This window comes from Impatiens glandulifera, chromosome 6 (genome assembly GCF_907164915.1).
Source record: "Impatiens glandulifera chromosome 6, dImpGla2.1, whole genome shotgun sequence".
NCBI classification, from domain to species: Eukaryota; Viridiplantae; Streptophyta; class Magnoliopsida; order Ericales; family Balsaminaceae; genus Impatiens; species Impatiens glandulifera.
In genome coordinates this window covers 2,762,554-2,779,537 of record NC_061867.1, presented here as the reverse complement: position 1 = coordinate 2,779,537, position 16,984 = coordinate 2,762,554, and the positions used below count along the sequence as shown (strand labels likewise).

Here is a 16,984-nt window from a genome sequence, read left to right as displayed (position 1 = left end):
TAGTGTGCTGAGTTAATTCTAATCTTCTAATTAATTAAGACTGATAATACAGCTAGCATTTCCTTTGCCTCTTGCGGCATAAGAGATGCCGCGAAGCCATGCATTACGTGGGGATAGGAACTAAGAAGAGTGGTAATGACTATCCATTTGATGTTTTAGTTGTTCCTACTTCATGTGTGTATTTATAGTGTATGAGAAAAAATGTTGAGTTAATTATATTCACATAATTAAGGACAATAATTAATACACAATTCCTAGCTAGGTAATTAATGGTAATTTGTTGGTAGTTAATTGTAACATTTTATACAATTGACTTTATATATAGAATCAAAGATCTATAAGCCTTTATAATATAGACATAACACGACATATGAGTGTACACGAGTTAGCACAATACAAATAAACATGTTGACACGAGTTATCACGACACAAATGGATTCGTGGATTATGATATTTTGAACGGGTCAATGTACGATACGACACAGATGAAAATACATTTCGATACGGCACGACACATTGAAAGTCTGACATAAATTGTTCAAGTCGAATACGACGATTTAAACACAATACAAATATTTTGGTTGAATGTCAAATAATCACTGGATTGAGATGAAATGATATAACATCTAATACTTCCAATAAATTTATGATAATTAACTTCCAATTGATAATTATAGGTAGTAATAACTTTTCAAATTAAAAATCTAATAATTTAAACTAACAAAAGAACAAAACTAATTAGGTAAGTTCAAATGTGAAATCGACACAAGTTGCATATGATACCAAAAAAAATTGAACTATGGTTGTAACATAAAATTTTATAATATCACCGTGACCAACTTTAGTAGACATAACACGACTTATAAATGTGAACACGAGTTAACACGACTTACAAATGTGAACACGAGTTAACACGATTTACAAATGTGAACACGAGTTAACACGACACAAATAAACATGTGACACGAGTTATCACAACACGAATGGACCCGTGAATCATGATATTTTGAGGGGTCAATACACAATACATTGCGGATGAAATATAGTTTTGACACAGCACAGCACAACACAACACAATTGAAAAGTCTATACAAATTGTCCGAGTCGAATAAGACTGTTTAGACATCAATGTCTCACTCTAGTCTATACATTAAAACTGTAATAGAGTATTATAATTATATTATTTTTTATTATTGTTTAATTTCACTTTTGTCACACTCCAATATCCATATTGGATACAATTTTATTGTAAAAAATTCAATTTTTTTTACAGATATTTACTTATTAGTAATTAATATTAGTTTTACATGTTCAATGTATATATTTTTAAGAATAATTGTCTCTACATTATAACATCTAACAGTTTATTATAATTAAATTACTTTTTATTATTGTTTACTTTTTATATTTGTTTTTGTTGAAGTATCTCAAATATAAAGAGTTATGTCCAAGTTATATTTAAAAATAATTGTCTCTTTAAAATAATCAAAAGTAATTGAAACCATTAAAGAAATATCAATAAGTTCATTCAATATGTGCCAAATTCAAGCCTATTTTCTAAAACATGACTTGTACAAATTACCTCATTATAACTCATTGATTATCTATCAAATTAGAAAATCTAGTTAATACATTAGGAAATCTTATAGTGTATTATGCTAAAGCTGAAGGGATCATGAGTAAAGAGAGGTAATTACTCATGCTAATAGATAGCGTATCTTAAACTCATACATTGTTCATTAATCAATCGATCTTATAGTGAATTTATAACGAAACCAATTAGAAAATATTTATTTGTTTCATTTTATGTTCTTAGTTTTGGTATTCTTTTCTATACAAGTAAACTAATTCAATTAGACTGAGTCAAGAAAATAATTATGCTCTTCCTCCTATCTATTTTTATTTATTTGTTTATTTATTTATTTAATTCAATTTCAATTTAATTAAAAACCAAAAAATACCGTGTTTTCGCTGAGTTTTTGCTTAAAAAATGCAACTCAACAATGATCTTAAACAGATTTTAAATGTGATTTGAAATATTTCTAAACCATTTTAGATCCATTTGGTGAATGTTTGCTCAAATTCACAAATTTTAAATTTTACTTTTGGTTTTCAAGTTTGTAATTAATGTAGGTTTTATATGAGTTTTGCAGGTTAAGTGAAACTTTGGACAAGCCTTGAAATTGATTTCGTTCAAAAATTAGCAAGCCCAAATCATCTTTATTTATTTGAGTAAGTATTGAAAAAAAAAATAACTTCTTTATAATTAACTTTATTAAATGTATTTTCCTAATTAAATAAAGATACTTCAATTATTTATCATTTGTTTATCAATACCTATACTACACTAACTTCAATCTTTTTCAATGTATATGATACATTATTAATATGAATAAAAATGATACCATAATCGATACATGTATGTACTTGATGGTCGGGATCGGGTATTATAAATCGGGTTCAAGATCAGAGATAAAGTTACCTGATCGCGTCGGAAAGTGTGTACTCAAACCCGAATATATTAATTTTTTTAAGATAACAAAATTGGGATCACAAATATTGGGGGTGAATTCATTGGTTATATCCACATCTCTAGGGTCTCGTTTGATGAAGGGGTTTTTGGGATAAAATCTAGTTTTATCCCAAAATCCAAACATCTTATCAATCATCAAATCAAATAATTTTATCATTTAAATACCAAAACTACTCTCTAATTTTATCTTCTCTCTAAACCATCATTCTCTCACCTACACCATATCTTCTAAAGTCAAAGGGCAAATTAGTCTTTAAATTTTAAAAACCAATTTTTTCTTACTTTTTATCGAACAAAGATTTTTTTGGATAAAACCCAGACAAAATTCAAAAAACCACTTCCTCAAACAAGGCCTAGAAGTTCTTTGAAACAAGAGAACAATTATTAGAGAAAATAATATTTTACCATTTTGGAAATGAAACTTTCCTTCAAAACTTTAGTTTTTGTTGTAGCTTATATGTTGATTGGAGTCTAGTGAGGTTCATGGAGAAGTTATAGATCAATAGAAAGTTAGATATTGATTTTCTAAAATTTGATTTTAACTTTTAAACATATCACAAGGAATTGTTTGAACTAAAAAAAATATTTATTTTGGAAACTAAATATTTTAGAGTTTTTTTTTATCATTTTAAAAAACACTCTAAATAGAAGATATAATTAGATAAAAAAAAAAATACTTTCATGATTGCATCTAATAGAAAGAACAAGTATTCTCATTTACATAAAAAAAAAATTCAAAACTAATAATTATTTTTACATTTATTTCGCTAAAAAGTTATATATGAATTGTATTAAACTAAAATATTAATTTCCAAGATAAATAGTTCAAATCTTTGTTTAAAATAAAATTGAATTTTTAAAATAAATTTATTAGAAGAAACAGGTTCAAAGTAATTTAAAAATTGGAAAATCGAAGAGGCACTCTAGAATTTATGAAGAGTTTGAGTTACTAGACTACAATTAATTAAAATGAAATAAAAGGTCTAATTTTGAAACTATAAAATATTTGTTTATCTATTAATTTGGTTCAAATTGTTAAATTTATTTATGTCTGAGAAATATTTTATTTGTGCTTACAATTTTGTCAAAATTTAATATATTTATCAAGTTAATGAATAAATAATAAAAATATTAATTGTGTGATATGTAGTTATAAAAGAAACTATGCCATATAATTATTTTGTAAATGATAGGTGGCATTCACATTTGAGGGAAAATATATATATGCAATTGACAATATATATATATTAATATTTAGTTTAATTATTTTATCAGACATATATTAATATCGATAATGGATGTTGGATTTGGTTACGGGTGGGTACTAGATCCAGACCCGTTAAATAAATATGAATTTTTAATTTGTTTTCTGCTTTCAGATTTAATATTTAGTTTGGGTCACACAATATATTAAATCAAGCCCAATCTGACCTGCTCAAATTCATTTTATGCTAGCCCAATGTCATTTTTATTTAAATAAACAATAATAATAAATAAATAAAACCAAAATAAAAAAATAATAATAATAAAATAGAGGTTAAGCTCTAGTTCTAAGTTATGGAATTTCCTTAATTTTAAATTGTGAAGTTGGATTACAAGTTTTATTTGTGTATTATTTCTAAAATTTAAGTATAAATTTTTAGTATTTAATAAATTTATTTATTAATATAATAAAATTTATTCGAGGAAGAAACATAAAATATAAAAATAAGATCATCACAATTCTCAATGAACTATTATTATAATTATTTTATTATATTTGTAGAGACTAGCGAGACCATTAGCCAATAGCTAATCTTCATTTTTAATATTAAGTAGAAGTGTAGTTTTAATAATTAATTTTCGAAATAGGTCTCGATTGAATTTTCGAAATAGTTCTGGGTGGTTTTTGTCTTGGTGAGCCACAACATTTACCATTTCATCTCATGTAAATCATTATTTTCATTATTAACATACAAACATATTTAATCACAATTTTAAAATATTCAAAATTAGAAATAACACAGGAATAGATTTGAATGAGTGAAATTAAAATTAAAATTATAAATATAATTTCAATTCAAATGAGAATTACAATTCAATTATTATATACGTTAGAAAAACTATATAATTGTAATTTAATTTAAATCATATGAAAAAAGAATAAAATAGAATTAATTTTAATATATATATTATTAATTTTATTAAAATATTAGTTTGACACAGTTTAAGTGTCAAAAAATTTAAGTTTAGATTTTCATTAAAAAAATATCAATTGAACATGTTAACTTCATAGATTAAAAATATATATATTTCACACTTTAACTTTCTAAATTTATAAATAAAATAACAGATTTATAAGCTAACTTTTTAAATTAAAATAAATAAATACATTGATTTAAAATGTTAATTTTCAATTATAATTCTTAACATTAAGTTTACTAACTTAAAAATTAAAATTAGAATTGAACCTCCCCAATTTCAATACAAATTTCAAGATTACCAACCATATTTTTACTATAATTAGAACTGCAAATAAGAAATTTGTGAGCCATTATATTAATATATCTCCACATTTTTTAATATCTCTTTTTTTTTTTTAATAAAAACTTGTTTAATTAATAACTATGTGAACCTTTTATTAATAATTGGTATCTATATATATATAATGATGCTTAATTTTTAAAGTGTCCGGATTGCCGGGTCGAGAGCTGTGATTAATTTGGATACTTGGGTCGGATTGTGGGTTTACCCGTTTTTAAATTTAAAACGGTTAAAAATAAAATTAAAAATGCTAGAGGTATGTTTCGAACTTGCAACCTAACAAAACAAGTACAACTCTTTAACCAACTAGGCTACAAAGACTTTATATTTTAAATTCAACACCAAATTTGATAAACGCGGGACGTTTTAACATTAATATAAGTTCAACTTTTTAACTAACTAATCTATATATATAATGATGCTTAATTTTTAAAGTGTCCGGATTACCGGGTCGAGAGCTGTGGTTAATTTGGATACTTGGGTCGGATTGTGGGTTTACCCGTTTTTAAATTTAAAACGGTTAAAAATAAAATTAAAAATGCTAGATGTATGTTTCGAACTTGCAACCTAACAAAACAAGTACAACTCTTTAACCAACTAGGCTAAAAAAACTTTATATTATAAATTCAACACCAAATTTGATAAAAGCGGGACGTTTTAACATTAATATAAGTTCAACTTTTTAACTAACTAATCTATATATATATAATGATGCTTAATTTTTAAAGTGTCCGGATTGCTGGGTCGAGAGTTGTGGTTAATTTGGATACTTGGGTCGGATTGTGGGTTTACCCGTTTTTAAATTTAAAACGGTTAAAAATAAAATTAAAAATGCTAGAGGTATGTTTCGAACTTGCAACCTAACAAAACAAGTACAACTCTTTAACCAACTAGGCTACAAAGACTTTATATTTTAAATTCAACACCAAATTTGATAAACGCGGGACGTTTTAACATTAATATAAGTTCAACTTTTTAACAAACTAATCTATATATATATATATAATGATGCTTAATTTTTAAAGTGTCCGGATTACCGGGTCGAGAGCTGTGGTTAATTTGGATACTTGGGTCGGATTGTGGGTTTACCCGTTTTTAAATTTAAAACGGTTAAAAATAAAATTAAAAATGCTAGAGGTATGTTTCGAACTTGCAACCTAACAAAACAAGTACAACTCTTTAACCAACTAGGCTACAAAGACTTTATATTATAAATTCAACACCAAATTTGATAAACGCGGGACGTTTTAACATTAATATAAATTCAACTTTTTAACTAACTCATCTATATATATATAATGATGCTTAATTTTTAAAGTGTTCGGATTGCCGGGTCGAGAGCTGTGGTTAATTTGGATACTTGGGTCGGATTGTGGGTTTACCCATTTTTAAATTTAAAACGGTTAAAAATAAAATTAAAAATGCTAGAGATATGTTTCGAACTTACAACCTAACAAAACAAGTACAACTCTTTAACCAACTAGGCTACAAAAACTTTATATTTTAAATTCAACACCAAATTTGATAAACGCGGGACGTTTTAACATTAATATAAGTTCAACTTTTTAACTAACTAATCTATATATATATATATAATGATGCTTAATTTTTAAAGTGTCCGGATTGCCGGGTCGAGAGCTGTGGTTAATTTGGATACTTGGGTCGGATTGTGGGTTTACCCGTTATTAAATTTAAAACGGTTAAAAATAAAATTAAAAATGCTAGAGGTATGTTTCGAACTTGCAACCTAACAAAATAAGTACAACTTTTTAACCAACTAGGCTACAAAGACTTTATATTTTAAATTCAATAACAAATTTGATAAACGCGGGACGTTTTAACATTAATATAAGTTCAACTTTTTAACTAACTAATCTATATATATATAATGATGCTTAATTTTTAAAATGTTCGGATTGCCGGGTCGAGAGCTGTGGTTAATTTGGATACTTGGGTCGGATTGTGGGTTTACCCGTTTTTAAATTTAAAACGGTTAAAAATAAAATTAAAAATGCTAGAGGTATGTTTCGAACTTGCAACCTAACAAAACAAGTACAACTCTTTAACCAACTAGACTACAAAGACTTTATATTTTAAAATCAACACCAAATTTGATAAACGCAGGACGTTTTAACATTAATATAATTTCAACTTTTTAACTAACTAATCTATATATATATATATATAATGATGCTTAATTTTTAAAGTGTCCGGATTGCCGGGTCGAGAGCTGTGGTTAATTTGGATACTTGGGTCGGATTGTGGGTTTACCCGTTTTTAAATTTAAAACGGTTAAAAATAAAATTAAAAATGCTAGAGGTATGTTTCGAACTTGCAACCTAACAAAACAAATACAACTTTTTAACCAACTAGGCTTCAAAGACTTTATATTTTAAATTCAAACACCAAATTTGATAAATGCGGGACGTTTTAATATTAATATAAGTTCAACTTTTTAACTAATTAATATATAATGATGTTGAGTAAATGGATACTTGGGTCGGATTTTGTGTTGACCCACATATAAACTTAAAACGGTTAAAAATAACATTAAAAATGTTATCTGTAATTTTTTTCACGGTTTTTTATATTATTACTCGTGCAAATGCACGGGCTAAATGCTAGTATGATCAACAATGGATAATTGAGAATTTTAAGTATTTACCATGTCAATAAATGAAATATGTATTCTTATTAAATTTTAAATATTGTCGGTTTGACTTAAATATTTCATCGCACTAAACCAATCATTTAATACAATCTTGACTTTAAATAACTCCCAATTTTTAGATTCAATCTTATTTTTATTATTTGCATACAATACATATTAAAACACCTTAAAAAAATAGAAATGGATGTAAAGAAGATTTAATTTTCTTGACCTTTCAAGTGTAAAAGAGAATACCAAAATTAAGAGTAAAAGAATAACACATAAATATTTTCTTATTGGTTTGTTAAAATTTATAAAGATGAAAATATAGATTGATCAATTGATTAATAAACTATATATAGATTAAATACTTATTTATATCATTGTTTTTGTATATTGTTATCTCAATCATTTTCTCTTTTACTCGAGATCGCTTACAAATTTAGTAAATTATCTTATAGTTTAAAACGGACAAAATTGAGAATTTATTTAAAATTGTTAGTAAATCATAAACTAATAAAATCGAGATTTTATTTAAAATCATAATAATTTAGTTTTAATTTTTTATTATTATTATATATATATATAATTAAATATTTTATACCTTAACCATTTTTAAAAATATTATATATTTAAATATAAAATTAATTAAAAAAACATGTAATTTAGTTATATTTACAAAATTAATTATACTAAATAATTAATTTAAATAAATAATATTATTGATTTTAAAATATAAATATAAATTTATTTATTTTTCATGTAAAATTGTATAAAATCGTAAAAACTCATGAACTCGTAAAATTTATCTTTTTTTAAGTGTTATCTACCACCATCGTTAGCATTATCTAAAACCGTTTTATCAAAATTTTAATAATTTTAGTTATCTAAAACCGTTTTATCAAAATTTTAATAATTTTAGTTTCAAATTAATGTTGCTCTTAAGATAACAGAAGTGGAGTAAAAGTTACATTTTCTAATCTTTTCTTACATTATCACGTAGTTAAGGGGTAAAATGTACTTAATACTTTGAGCCAAAATAAGAATTTTAAACAAAAGAATATCCATGAATATTAAAAATTGATTCCAAACAAGACCTAAACTTCAAGAATAGTTTGATTAAGAGCCTTATATCTCCAACGTTCTTTCTCCACAAAATCAGCATCCAAAAACTGCGATACAAATTTCCAAACCCTATACGTATCACCAAAATCCGTCAAAAACCCTAACGTCGCTGTCACGGCGTCAAATCCCTTCTTCTTCTTCTCCATCCCTCTTTCTCTTTCTCTCTCTTCTTCTTCTTCTTGATCTTCAAACAAAATAAACCCAAAACTCAAAGAAATATTACTTCGATCAGCCAGCTTTTGCACCATTAAAGGTTCAACCTTTTCACCTTTCCAATCAAACAAATTAAACGCCACCGCCGGTCCACGCGCCACCCTTATCTTCGGTCCATAAATTCGAACCAAAGGAATCCGATCATCTTGATGTGGGTGTTCTAAACTCATCAATGCATTTACTAACCAGTTTACTAAATATCTTACTCTACTACTTATTAGAATCAAACCCAGATTATCTGCATGATCCAATCCTCTGAATTCCAATTCTTCCATTTCATGGTTTTCATCTTCTTCTTCTTCTTCTCCATTTGCGATTTTAACTGTTGTGGATAATGTCGAGATGTTGAAGGAAGGGAAACTTGTTTTCTTAACGAATAGACATCCGAATCCAGATGGGTTTTCACCGAAAATCTTGAAGAAAGAACAGATTATGAAATCGGGTTGGAAAATGGATAGACCTAATGTTTCCATATCTTTAGCACCCAATGAACTAGCGTCGAGTAAAACATGCCAGCCGTTGTCGTGAGCTAAAGTCATCCATTGATATGAATATTGAGCTCCTGTCATTCTTGATTGGAGTGGAAAAACGAATAATCCCTTTGTTCTTGTTCTTGTTCTTGTTCTTGTTCTTCTTCTGCTGTTACTAATGACCATTTTCTTTAACTTATCGGTGTGGATTCTCAGACTCGGCCATCCGAATTTGGCTGTTTTGATTCGACATCCTTTGTTCTTGGCAGCCTGGGTTAATGCGTCCACTGCCTCACTTTGGTGGTCGTAAATTGTTAAAAGATTTGAGCTTGAATCAAATGGGTAGAATTCGGATACAAGTTTGAAGGCAGATGAACGATTGGCAGTAAAAACCATTGAGTAATCTTCTGTTGAGATGTTCATGAACTTCATGATTCTCTCCTGGATTCGAATTTCGAATTGGGTTTGTTTTCCTTGATGGGTTTTTGATTTATGTAGAACATTAAAGAATTGAAGATTTGGAATGGATGAAGATGAAGATGAAGCTCTGTTTTGAAGGGTGTTAAGTTGGGAATAAGAAAAAAGACCTTGACCGACATAATCGAGACAAACGTGGTCGGAGAGAGTAAGATGGTAATATTCACGGTCTCTGATATGATCGGCGGTTTGGGTGGCGATGTATTTTGGATAGGATTTGAGAAAGTTTGATAATGAATCGGGTAAGGATGGGAGAGAATCGGGATTTGTGAATTTGGTGTTTGGATTGAGAGAGGCGGCGGTGGCGGCGGCGAATTCGTGTTGGGGAGTGTCGATTTTGATTTCTTGATGTTTTGATTGGTTGAGAAGATTTGTGGCCGGAAAACAGCTGCCGGAAAAACAGGATTCCGATGAGTCTCTTAAGCATGGCGGTTGCATTTTTGGTTCTTGTTTGAATCTCTCTCTACTGATTATTGTAAAAAATGTCAAGGGCTAGTGGCTACTTGTGGGTTGAAAATTATGGGTTTTTCATGTGATAGTCCTTGTTTTATTTTTTATTATTATTATTCTAGATTGTGAAATCATTTTATTGATTTTATTAATTCATTTTTATGACACGTTACAAAATTGTGATATTTAATTGAATACATTAGTACTATGGTTAGAAGAAGATTGGTTATGAGTTGTGAATTATGAATGTAAAAGAAATAAAAAACAAAAAAGTATTTTATTTTTCATTCTAATAGTATATGTATTTTTTTTTTAATTATTTGTATTTTTTTTCTTATTTTCATTTTATGTTTATATTATTGTACTTAAATAATTTATCATAAATAATTTATCAAGTTTAAAAAAAATTGATTAAAAGTTTATTTTAATTATTGACTCACTCTGTGTCAACTTTAGGGTGAAGCGAGCTAGATAACCGCCAAAGGCACCCACCCTGAGGCCGACAACAAATAAAATGAAACATTTGATTTAGGAAACCGCTTAGGGAATCCCGTCCTCGGCCCCTTAAAAAATTTTAGGTTCGGTCATAGGGTTAGACAAGTTAGAAAGTCGTTTAGGGCTCCACCTACCATGTCCCTTTAAAAAATGTTTTATAAAAGATTTGAACCGTGAATTTATAAAAGATTTGAACAGTGAATTTACTGGGAAATTAAATCATTTAATCAATTAAATTAGATTATTATTTTATTAATTTAAATACAAAATTATATAAGTTACAAGTTAAATAAAATTATGTTTTTATGCTTATATTCCGAAGTTTTAAAATAGTTATTTTCATATACTTGCATATATAAATGAGTCATTTTAGATTAAAAATTGAATTCGTGATCTTCTATTTCTTAAACATTAGTTTTGTAATTTTGAACTTGAGTATAAGATTGTATATGTGAATTTTTAAGAAATTAATATGTTTAGATAGGGTGTTTGAATGATTTGTGATAGTTGGAATAAATGTTTGTAACTAGTTGTTGTTGTCCTTTGTTGGGTGGCTATGGTTGATTCCTTTAAGATAAGGAAACATAGGAAAGTACTATGTAGAAAAGAAACAAGAAAAGAAACAAGGCAAATGAGATGAGAGCCAATTAATTACACTTTTATGGTTTAGTGGACGACAATTACTATCTATCCCCCCATATTCTTTCCATGCACGTCCCTTCCTTGACAGCTCTTTCCAACTTCCTTTTTCATCTCCATCTTCTTGTTTTCTTTCTTTCTAATGTATTCATTAAGGCGGGCCCTAAAATGAGACACTCCTTGAATTTTCTGACCATTGTTTTTCCATGTTTAGCCCTTGGTATTACATCTAATTCACAAAGATTTGTCGTCACAAATTGTTGTTGTCAAGTTAAAACCAGAGTTTGTTACGCCTTTCTCGTATCGTGACACAAAATACATGAAAGTTAAAGTTGGAAATATAGTAATCACTTAATTTGTTGATTATAATCAATAGATGAAATCTCCTCCTCTAACCTAACGACAATAAAAGGGATACTAACCCTAAGTTCCTGGGTTCAAGCCCGTTAGACGACAAATTTTTGCGCCTGATTAAATGTGTTTGTAGGCTACTTACTTAACCCGTTGTCACATTTTTTTTAACAAATAGATAAAGTAGATTTTACTATGAATTATATTGTTGTGTAAATTATGAAAACAAAAACATGGGTTTGACCTAAGGTAGACATAATTAATGAAGTTTGGTTGTAGTTTTCTTTTTACGAAAATCTTATCTTGAAGCGACTTTATTTTGAGTTTATATTCATAGTTTGTTTTGGGTTTTACTTTAATTTGATGTACGTTATGTATGTTTTGGGTAAGGGTCATTATTGTCATAAAAAATTTCTTTTTTGTCGTCATTTTTTTAGTAAGAAAATTTCGGTTTTTCTTGTTTTTCTCTTGAATAAGAATAGGGATTTGAAATGATACAAATTCCTCTTCATTTTGTTGTGCTCAGTGAAGAAACTGCACTCACCAACAAGAACGACAAGAGTTCGAATTTTTACGACCGTACCGGTTATGAATACAAGGGATATTCCAACTAGCTAACACTGAGTTTTCGCGGTTAGGGATTTAAGGATAGAAGACCAAGAGTTCGTCACACCGTAAAAAAAAAACAAAATAAATAGAATAAGATTCATGTATATCTTCTTTCACGAAGACTCCAGATCATTTGATTAATTAGTAAAATATTTTGGCCATTTAAAAAAACATTATCCTCAAACATAGTGATTTATTAATAATAAACACGACCTTATATAAATCCACCAAATTTTTTCTAAATGTATCTTAATCTCCCTTCCACATTTATCTATCATAATATTCATATGAATGGATTATTCTTCTATTAGGACCCGTTAATATTTGCAAGTCTCTCCTCCAATATGTTCAATCCCATATACCTACAACATATATATCAAACAAACAAATCATTTATTAACAATTAATCATTCATTAATTCTTTTTCATCATATTAACAATTACCTTCCAAGCATCATAACCGTGGCTTGTGGATTAGTCCCGGGCGAGTAATTAAACGTCGAACCGTCAATGACCCTTAAAGCATCTATACCAATAACCTTATAATCTCGATCAACCACTCGTCCCACTTGACACCCTCCGTGATAATGCCAAATGGTCATAACCGTCTCCCTACAAAACCTTTCCAACAAAACCGACGAGTTTTCATGCTTCGGGAGAAGGTTAACCGGAGCCCGCATTGTCATGTTAATAAGAGTTTGCGCGGTCACACCATTGTACTTGAACCGAGTAAATGCCCTCGACTCGATGATGGTCTCTATGGTTCGGATTCCATCTACACATCTTTGTAGGTCTTCGGGTTCTTGGAAGTAGTTGAATGTAACCGAAGGGTTGTCATTAGGATTTTTTGTTACGAGTTCGAGATGACCGGTGGAGACGGGACCCATTATCTTTTCGAGGATGAATCCGCCTTGGAAAGCCGGTGCGGCCAACGAGTCCATGTTCTTGACCGCCTTGGCTAAGGCCTCCGGTGTTCTTTGTTTTGGTGGCAATGTAGACAATTGACCTATCTGTGACATATAATTTAGTTAGAAATTAAGTTTATATAATTAAGTTGTATATGATGTTATTATTTATTTTGAAAAATTAGTATAACACATTAAATATATATATAAGAAAGAAAATACTCTTTTTACTTTTTACCTTTTGTGAGTTTCATTATTACTATTTTATATGCAATTTGTTATTTTATTTAAAATTGGGTCACTTGAATTTTTTTATTCACTTTATACAGTGTATCTAAATTTTCAGTATTGAAAAACTATATCAATACTGTATCCGAAATCTAAAATAAAAGTAACATATTAATTATATCAAATATTTATGGTATATCGAGATTTTGGTACGATCGATATTCTCAAACGCGAATACATATGAAAAACTTGTAGCGCGTACCTTAGGAGAAAACATTCCATAGTCCCGAGGTCTATGGCCGTTGCCGCCGCGGCCACCACCACGACCGCCGCTGCCGAAACTCTCGCCGCTGGCGGCTTCAATATAACTTCCGAATTGTGTTATTCCGACAACTTCAATAAGCGATACCTCTACCGGCACCGGCGATGGAACAAAGACGGCGTTCATAGGATTATCAGACATTCCTTGTCCAACCATGGGCTGGTCCAATACTAAGGTTATATTATGGGCCTTTAGATGTTGGGCTGGACCTACACCACTTAGCATAAGTAGTTGTGGGCTACCTAATGAACCTGCTGAAATAATTATCTCATTCATTGAGCCTCTTCTTAAATAAGCTCTATGCATAGCCCCTGTTGAATCCCTAAATATTACTCCACGTGCTATTGGCCTTGAATTAGCTGCATTTTACAAAATGGACAATTTTGAAATCTCGTTAAGGGTTAGTTAGATTCGGTTCCGGGGTGTTTAACCGGTTTCGGTAAAACAACCGGTTAGTATCTGTTTTACCGGTTCTCGTTCTATTAGTTGATTAACCGGGTTTAAATGAGAACCGGTAATTCAATTTTGTAGATTAAGTATTGAATTTATTAAATAATTTTTATTAATTAGATTAGGAATTTAAGTTGGGTAGCGTTGAACAAAATTTAGGATAAATTTAAAAAATAGAAAAATTATAAATAAAACGAGCGATAAAAAAATAGAGTAGGTTTTACCCTATTTTCTATTAATTAAATAAAAATTATTGAATTAAATTGATTTTTTTTTTAAATATAAGATTATTTCATATTCCTACTCTAAAAAAAATTGGTGGACTTCATTATATCCGAACTCATATATAGATTTATGATAAATAGTAGAAAAAAATTAAATAATGACTTAAGTTAAATTAAAAAAATCTATATTTTCTTTCAAAACCCTTAATTTGATTGTATGGTGGTCTTGTTCCTCCATGCTATTATACATAAATTATTAAATATTATAATATATTTAATATTTAAAAAATATATAAATTAAAAAATATATATATTATAAAATGTTGTAATATATCTAATATATATTAAAAAATAATTATTTTTTTTATATTTTTATATCGAAAACAAAAAAAAAAAGTTAATCAAAAAGATATAATCTGTTAACCGATAAACTAGAAAAAAAAAACATGTTTTCGGTTTTTTTTTTTGAATTTCAGTTATTCTTACCTTTGATTCTGAACAAAATTTTATAAACCGTTGCTCTGAGAAGAACGGTTAACCGGTCGGAATTAGCGTCCTGCAGGAGATCCGCCGCCGTATGTCTATTCCCATCGCGATCAAATATACTCCCGCCGACTTTCGTTCCATACATATGATCATAAGTGAAACCATTAAACGGAGCAATACCAGCTTCAACCAACCCATCTCTAACCGCCGCCTGCCACTGACCAACTAACGGTTGAAACGCCACCGTCCTCTCAACCCATTCATACGATGCATTCGCCACTTTCCCGTCCCATCCCATCTCCTCCACGTACTCCGGCGAAGCCCGGGTGTAGAACCCGGCGTTCAGACAGCTCCCGCCTCCGAGGACGCGTGCACGAGCGTTTATCACGCCGTCCTCGGAGACGAAACGCTGGGAGGGAGACGAGGGGGAGATGTCGGATAGGGCTTGGCCGAAGGCGGAGAGGTTTGTTATGTTGGGGTTTCCGTAGGGAGAACCCCCGCGTTCGAGGAGGAGGACGGTTGAGTTGGCGGAGAGTGTGGCGGCGAGTGGACAACCGGCGGTTCCTCCGCCGATTATTATGTAGTCGTAGAATGATGTTGGGGATGCTGATATTGCTTCATGCACGAAGCTGTAGTTTGGCACTAATCAAACAAAGATCAAATAATTAGATCAGTTCGGCTAAACTTAATAAAAAAACTAAAAGAAAATAATGGATAAAATGATTGAATCTTAGTTTTTCCCAATTAAGTTAAGAGATTAAGTCACATATTTTTTTAGTGAAAAAAATTCGAGATACGTAGGTTCACCAAACCTAACATAGATCTATCTTGATAATGCGATTAAAATCGAGAATTTATGTAAAATTGGTAGCTAACGATCGATCGATTGAGAGTTTACTTAAAATAGTAACACATTAATTTAAAAAATATTACTTATATATTATTATTATTTATATGCATAATTAAGTATTTTATGCCTTACCAATTTAAAAAATATTTAAATATAAAATTAATAAATAATAATAAATAAATGACAATATAAAAATATTATATTTATAAATTTAATTATTTAAATAAATAAAAAAATAATAATTTGTATATATATTTACTCATTTTAATTTAAATCATATAAATCATAATTATTTATAAACTCATAAAATCATAAATTTTAAATCGTAAAAGTTGAACTATTTAAGAGTTACTTCAAACTAAAATTAGACGAATTAACCTTCTTAAAAATCATAAAATTTTAAAAATTAATTTGAAATTTTAACCGATATGAACATGATGAATGTATATTTTAAGTAAGAAAAGAATTTTAATCTACTTATATATTACCTTTTTGGGAAAAAGAAAATGGCATTTGAATGAAGAGGAGTAGAAAAGAAGTAAGAAGAACATTAATCTTCTTTGGGATGTAGGAATAGTGATTATGATTATGAAAAGTCATGTTAGTAATTGGTGGACGATTTAGAAAAGAGAGAAATTGAATTATTTGATGAAATGAAAAGGAAGGAAGGAAGTGTATTTAAATAGGTGAATTATGAATGAAAGAAAATGAAATGGTTAGGGCGACAAGTTTTGAGGAATTAAGGAGGTACAAGATTTCTCTTTTTCTAGATTTTAGAGAGAGAAATATTGAATACGAAAAGAAACAAGAAATGCTTACTTTGTGAAGCACCCATAAACCCTTAATTATTATTTTAATTTTGTACAACTTTTCAAATGATACAATTTAATTTGTTAAATATAAGTTATGTATTATTTGAGAGTTGTATATGTTAGTTTATAATATTATGTTTGTATAACTTGGTAATAAGTGTGTTTTGTTTCT

General features: G+C 28.9%; 2 protein-coding genes across 2 annotated transcripts; both read right to left on the bottom strand.

Annotated features, from left to right (window-relative positions):
* Positions 1–8,769: 8,769 nt before the first annotated feature.
* On the bottom strand, positions 8,770–10,473 carry LOC124942892 (molybdenum cofactor sulfurase-like). Its single transcript, XM_047483463.1, has one exon. It carries the CDS (start codon positions 10,427–10,429, stop codon positions 8,804–8,806), a length of 1,626 nt encoding a protein of 541 aa, XP_047339419.1. The 5' UTR covers positions 10,430–10,473; the 3' UTR covers positions 8,770–8,803.
* Positions 10,474–12,761: 2,288 nt separating this feature from the next.
* Positions 12,762–16,600, bottom strand: LOC124941650 (protein HOTHEAD). The gene is made up of 5 exons (XM_047481993.1): positions 16,489–16,600; positions 15,151–15,792; positions 13,931–14,349; positions 12,980–13,545; positions 12,762–12,897 (listed from the first exon to the last, which is right to left on the bottom strand). The coding sequence occupies exons 1-5, from the start codon at positions 16,598–16,600 to the stop codon at positions 12,843–12,845; spliced, it is 1,794 nt and encodes a 597-aa protein (XP_047337949.1). The 3' UTR covers positions 12,762–12,842.
* Between the last annotated feature and the right edge of the window lie 384 nt (positions 16,601–16,984).